Source organism: Aptenodytes forsteri, unplaced genomic scaffold, assembly GCF_000699145.1.
Source record: "Aptenodytes forsteri isolate BGI_AS27 unplaced genomic scaffold, ASM69914v1 Scaffold1, whole genome shotgun sequence".
NCBI classification, from domain to species: domain Eukaryota; kingdom Metazoa; phylum Chordata; class Aves; order Sphenisciformes; family Spheniscidae; genus Aptenodytes; species Aptenodytes forsteri.
The window spans coordinates 4,998,920-5,004,872 of record NW_008795035.1 but is presented as its reverse complement, the minus strand read 5'-3'; the positions used below and the strand labels follow the sequence as shown (position 1 = coordinate 5,004,872).

Below are 5,953 nucleotides of genomic sequence, written 5' to 3'. Positions count from 1 at the left end.
GCGGCCGGCGAGGCACCGCCGGAGATGTCCGTCCTCCCTCCAGCCTTTGGCCACACAGCACAGCACAGCACGGCTCGGTGGAGCCGGCTGGAAGGAGGCAGCGCAGCTCTGGCTAAAGGCCGATGGTTCTTTTATCCCGGTGTAATCCAAGTGACGTGAAAGAAAAAAGCCGTCTTCAGCGTCTAAAGAAGGTGTAAAATCGCAATGGTGCGTGAAAAACAGGACAGGGTTAAATTAGGAGTGATGAAGGGGGTTCTTTAAAGGCCACAGATAGAAAGTTTTCACAGTGAAGCTTAGGCTGGGCTGAGGAGTCTCACCAGAAAATTAATAGAAGATCTAGGATTTCATCTAGAAGGCTGGCATGCATTGCTACGATCAAATAACTCCGTTGCCCATGCAGTACACTCTAAAGAAACTCGCTATTCTCTGTAATTAACCTATTGCTGATTTGTTTGAGGTACACCATATTCAAACTAGGCACGTCAAGATGTCATAAATTGTACTGTAAATAGCAAAGTCTATTTGTAGGAAGCTGATTACCTGCTGAATTTATTCAGCGGAAGCATCTTTAGCTGTTGACTGTGTCAAAGAGACAGAAAGAGCCTCATCTGACATATTTTTGTACTGGTTTAATTAAAGTGCCCCGAGTACATAGCTTTTGATTTTCCAGTAGGTGGGGGTTTGGGGTTTTTTTACAGCATAAGAGTAATAAATTGGAATAACTTTCTCTTCCTAATTTTGCAATGTGTCCGTTGTGATATTAAAACAAGGTACAGTTAACAGTAAGACACAAGGCTAACTATGCGTTTCCCACCTCGCGTGGCCGCATACGCTGTTGTTGCAAAGACTATGTCGTAGTTATTCCAACAGACCTCAACCAGCGAGTACAACAAAGGCACGCACGCCTGCTCAATACACAAACAGGTTGGGGCACCTTCTCAGACATTTGAGCATAGCAGTTCATTAGGCTCAGACATATTTAGATCAACACTGTTTTTTGATTTCTTTTTGGCGAGTTTTGTCCCAGGTTTCGGATACTTTTCCTTGCTGTGAATGACCTGGATATATTGGCCATTGCTGCTGTTCTGCGGATCGCTGCTGGATTCAATGGAAATGGAATCGGATTCTGTTAGAGATTGCTCCAGCTTTTGCTTCGATTTTGGTTTCACGCGTGGCTCAGGATAGTTCAGGTGCACTTTCTTGTAAGCATATGGAGGCCTGTCCAGGTCTAGCTCAAAACCATCGTCCCAGGATTTGTAATGCACTCTGGCTAGATCCTTGCTCATAAGAATGTGGCCATCAGCACGTTCCCCAATGTAAAATCGCGGTGCTGGGCGAAGATCAGACAGCGAACGAGGGCGATGGGATCTGTTCATGAATTCTCTCCCAAGTTCCTCTTCATCCTCCTCATCTTCACTGGGATGAGGGGAATACACGTGGTGTGGCGTTTGAACCACGTATCTTCTGACACTGCGTGGATACAACTCAATAATGTCTCCCGATTCGTCCTTTCTGAAGTGCCTTTGGAGTCGGGAGGTGGAACGGAGCGATTTTTTGCGGGACTCATTTTCATTAACAAGAAAATACCTGGTAGCATATGGTCTACGTCCCACAAAAACAGGAGCCCCTGCCCCAAGAGCATCCGGATTTACCTGCCGAATGCCTTTTCTAAAGAGAGGCTCAGAATGAACATCTTCAGCGTGCTTTTTGAAAGTCACTGGTGTGTAGGGCTTTGTTTTACAGAGCTCGCTTGCACTCCCATGCACAACGCTTGGGTACCTTTAGGAAGGGAAAAAAAAGGAAGGAAATACTGAGATACACACATATATTAACATAATTAAAACATATAGAAAATTCATCGCTCTGGAAGTCAAACACAGATTACAGAATCTCCATTGTTCCAAATTTTTAGGACCAGTTTGAGAAAACATACCCTAGAAATTAGGAGATGTATTTGTTGTTCCCTGGGAAAAGGCAGCAAGACAACTCACCTCTCAGGTTATGTTCCCGTTCTGTTTTATTATTATTCCGAGAACTGTTCTCTATCTGATCGCTTGGAAAAAAACCAACAGGTAGCTTAAAGCATCAGTCTGCTGATGTCCAAAACTGGTTGTCCTACAACTAGACCTGCACAGGCATTCTGCACAGGGTTCCTGCACTCTTACTGCGTTTCTCTTGTTCATGGAAACATTATCCTGCACAAACTATTTTAGTTATATGCCTGAGGGGAAGCTTAGTATTTACCTTTGCTTGAGGTGTGCGTAAACTCCATCAACTACATCATTTCAAAAGTTTTATAATCCCATCTCAGTTAAGGGAGAGTTAAGGAGATGGCGTCACCAGCAATCTGAATAGTACCCATGAATGAATCTGCTTTTAAAAAAAAATTCCTCAGCTGTTTTACTGCTCCAGACAGTCTGAACACACAGCTATCTTGTAAACAAACACAGCTATGTCATGGAGCTGCTGGAAGAAATGCTATTTCAAAACCAAAGCAGTCTTGCCTGTTTGTGATATGATCGTTTCTTGGTTTCTGCACACTTGATACTGAGGGAGCTGGCGTTAAAGACGTTGAAGTTGTGGGAGTTGCGTTGACAGGTCTTGCAACATCAGCTGAGGGCACAGTTTGGAGCACAGACTGGGAAATGGTTTGTATTCTGGTGCCTTTGCTCGCAGGAGATTCAAAGTTCAAGACACTGCCATTCTTTCGGGGAGTTGAGGACCGAACAGAAGACTCCTGGCTGATAATATCGCTTTCTTGCTCTGGTCTCTTGTCATTCCCATCCAGATTCTGGATTCTGGCTGGAAAACAGAAATCATTATTGCAGGAACTGTCCAGATCTCTAAATTTAGAAGCTGCTGTGTAAATGCAGTGGCTCAAATTCACCCTTCAGTCAGGGGATCCAATGCTAACGGAACCCCACTGTGTTCAGGAAAGAGAAACGGGTGTCACGCTGGGAGACAGGGTGATAAAGGGGTGGATCGGCATACTACGGTACGTGGCAGATGTAGTATTGGGGAACATAGAAAAAAACACTGGACATGGCACTGTAGGATTCCAAAATGGGCAACGAGCCAATGTCTCTTTTGAAGAGCCCCGTTTTAGTTCACAACGTACACCACTTCCAATACGAAGGTGGCCAAATTCAGCAAACTGGCTCCAGTGGCTGTGCTGGTCACAGCCAAAAGCTGAATTTGGTTTTTGTAACAAAGGAAATCCAACTAGGACACATACCTCATTGCCCTTAATAGGCACTCCTGATCACCATATTGCTATATATCAGGTATTTCACCATTTATGTGTCTGCTGGAGAGCTATAAGGGGGTCACAGTAGCATTAAGATCTAGCCATAAGGCTACTGAATCATGTCTTCTCTTTGGCTTGGCAAATTTTTTCTTGTTCCTTTCACTGGGAGGTATTAGAAGGACGGCATCCTTCCTGTGGTTTCTCATTGCTAAAATCTGAGAAGTGGAAGGTGCAGGTTCAAATTCCCTCAGGCACAGTAGACAATTAAGTCTGAAATCTTTTCATTGCTGATGAAATACTCAACCATCTCAGGTCAAAGAACAGGGGCCATTCCCTTCCTCCTCTTCTGCCTGCTAGCCTCCGAATTTTATGCAAGGTCTGACAAGATTTGAATCACCAGAGATGCCTCCCAGGTTCTGCCCTGTTGGTGCGAAAAGCAGGAAAATACCCAGTCCGGAGATCCCAGCAGAGTTTAGGTATAAACTACACACCTTGTCTTTCAGTGCTGCCAAGATTAAGTCAAGCTGAGCTCAAAAACCATCTAAAAGGAGGACTTTACAGGAAACGCAGTTTTTTAAATGTAGTTGAACTTCCCTACGTGTATGAGAAATCAAAATGGGTTTGCATCCAAATGTTTTATTAATAGTGGCATTTCTAAAGCTCACCAGCTTACCTACTGCCAGCTGAACCACCTTTTTCTTATCTTCAGTTCTTTCCTAAAATACATTCAGAAGAATGAGAAGCAGTAAATTATTATGGATTAGAGAGTAAATCCACTGCTGTGTAAGGATGAAAAATACAGGACTGGTTTTACATTGTGAAACACCGAAAGTGACTTTAGAGATTTAATTAGGCTAGAACTTTACTGAAGACCCACCAAATTGCAGTAAAAGTGCTTTGCGCAGTACTTACTGTTTGGATCTTCATTCTCAGTTGATTGTTGGTGAATTTTAATGATCTTGCAATACTTTGTAGGTAATAGATGAGCATGCTAGAAGTGAACAAGGTGATTGTGAGTCACTTCAAACATTCTTGACATAGAGATTTAATTAGGCTAGAACTTTACTGAAGACCCACCAAATAGCAGTAAAAGTGCTTTGCGCAGTACTTACTGTTTGGATCTTCATTCTCAGTTGATTGTTGGTGAATTTTAATGATCTTGCAATACTTTGTAGGTAATAGATGAGCATGCTAGAAGTGAAAGAGGTGATTATGAGTCACTTCAAACATTCTTGACGCTTTTCTCTTTGAGGGTTTATAGGTCATCAAAATGATGTACAGGCTCAGTTGCGGCTTTGTAGCACTTCCTTTATACCGTGATAACGGATCACAGCCTTCTTTCAAGCAAACATACATGAAAGAAAGGAAGGAAACTGAAAACAGATTTAACAGCAGTTCTAATTGTGCCTGTGTTTTTTGCAGGTCTTTTCGTTGTGTGTGTAACCCTGGGTGCGTTTCTAGCTTTTTTTTGTTTAAATTCTGGACACGCTCAAAATGAAGACTTCAATAAATATTTTCTCGTCTTTTTTTCCCAGTCCAAGGTTGCGGAACAGAGACACCAGAATTACAGCTGAGTTTGCACACTCATACCAATGTAATTTCGTTGGCTGACTGGAATAACACCTTGTTTACACTGGCACAGCTGAGATCAGATCTGGCCTGACATAACGGATTACACCGGCTTTCAGATGAAATAAAGTCTTATAGCTAGACTTCATTCCACAAACATTTACATATGTGCTTAGCCATCAGTTTGAAGCAGTCAATCGATCTACTTAAATTTGTAAATATGTTCATATTTACATGGCTGGGACCTTAGAGGAAAAAGTTACAAATAGGACGTATTGCTTCGGTCTTTCTGATTTGTCCGAAAAGCCCACTGGTGGGACAAACTCTGCATTCGTCTGTAGTTTACAGGGAAAAAAAAAACGATACAAAGATACATGCAAGACAAATGATACTTCACAGAAGGCAAAGTGAATTTCAAACAGCTCCAAGTAAATATTAATCCCCAGCTGTGAACAATTATTTAGAAACTAGAGTAAGAAAGGACTTCCACTGGAAAGTCTGCAGCAAGTTATATTACATTAACACTTAGGAGCAGACCTTCACAATTGGTTTATCTTGTCAGAAATCAGGATGACTGAGTAGCTCCTTTAAATGGTAGACTGAGCCCTGTTCACAGTCATAAACTGAACTAATGACCATGAGGAAATGGAAAATTAATTTCTGAGGAGCTCTTGAGAGGGAAGAAGGATCTTAAAACTTCCTGGAACCAGTAGCACTGCAAGCCTTGACATAGTGAACTTGCTCTAACACAGTATATCCCAGAACAAGAAATTCCTTTTCAAAACGTGATGACAGTCTCTTTAACATACTCTCGTTCCTGTCTGATCTATGTACCATATATTCAATAAGGTGGGTTTTTTTTTTCAGATATGCTTAATAAAGTTACAATAATGCAGTGTTTGTTCCTCAGTATCAACATTTGACTCTCCGGAGATAAGGCCAGTATTAATACAATCAATTTAACCTGCCTCTGAAAACCAAAGTACTTACAATAAAAGTAGTAGTGCAGGGAGGACAACCACGGGGCTGCTGATGTAAGTGATCACCGTGTTGAACCATGTGGGAAAATCATTTTGAATCGTTTCAGACACAATATCATATATTTTTTCTTGTCCACTACAAGAGGCGGCGGGGGTG

General features: G+C 42.1%; 2 protein-coding genes across 2 annotated transcripts in view; both read right to left on the bottom strand.

Moving 5' to 3' along the window:
- Window positions 1–367, bottom strand: part of STARD5 (StAR related lipid transfer domain containing 5) — a 4,779-nt gene extending 4,412 nt beyond the window's left edge. The window contains exon 1 of the mRNA XM_009276621.1: window positions 318–367. Within this exon, the coding sequence (XP_009274896.1) occupies window positions 318–367 (50 nt within the window). The remainder of the gene's footprint in view (window positions 1–317) is intronic.
- Window positions 368–938: 571 nt separating this feature from the next.
- TMC3 (transmembrane channel like 3) overlaps window positions 939–5,953 on the bottom strand; it is a 159,608-nt gene continuing 154,593 nt past the window's right edge. The window contains exons 25-29 of the mRNA XM_019471323.1: window positions 5,807–5,932; window positions 4,360–4,438; window positions 3,921–3,963; window positions 2,505–2,802; window positions 939–1,779 (exon numbers count right to left, since the gene is read on the bottom strand). Coding sequence (XP_019326868.1) covers window positions 939–1,779; window positions 2,505–2,802; window positions 3,921–3,963; window positions 4,360–4,438; window positions 5,807–5,932 — 1,387 coding nt within the window. The remainder of the gene's footprint in view (window positions 1,780–2,504; window positions 2,803–3,920; window positions 3,964–4,359; window positions 4,439–5,806; window positions 5,933–5,953) is intronic.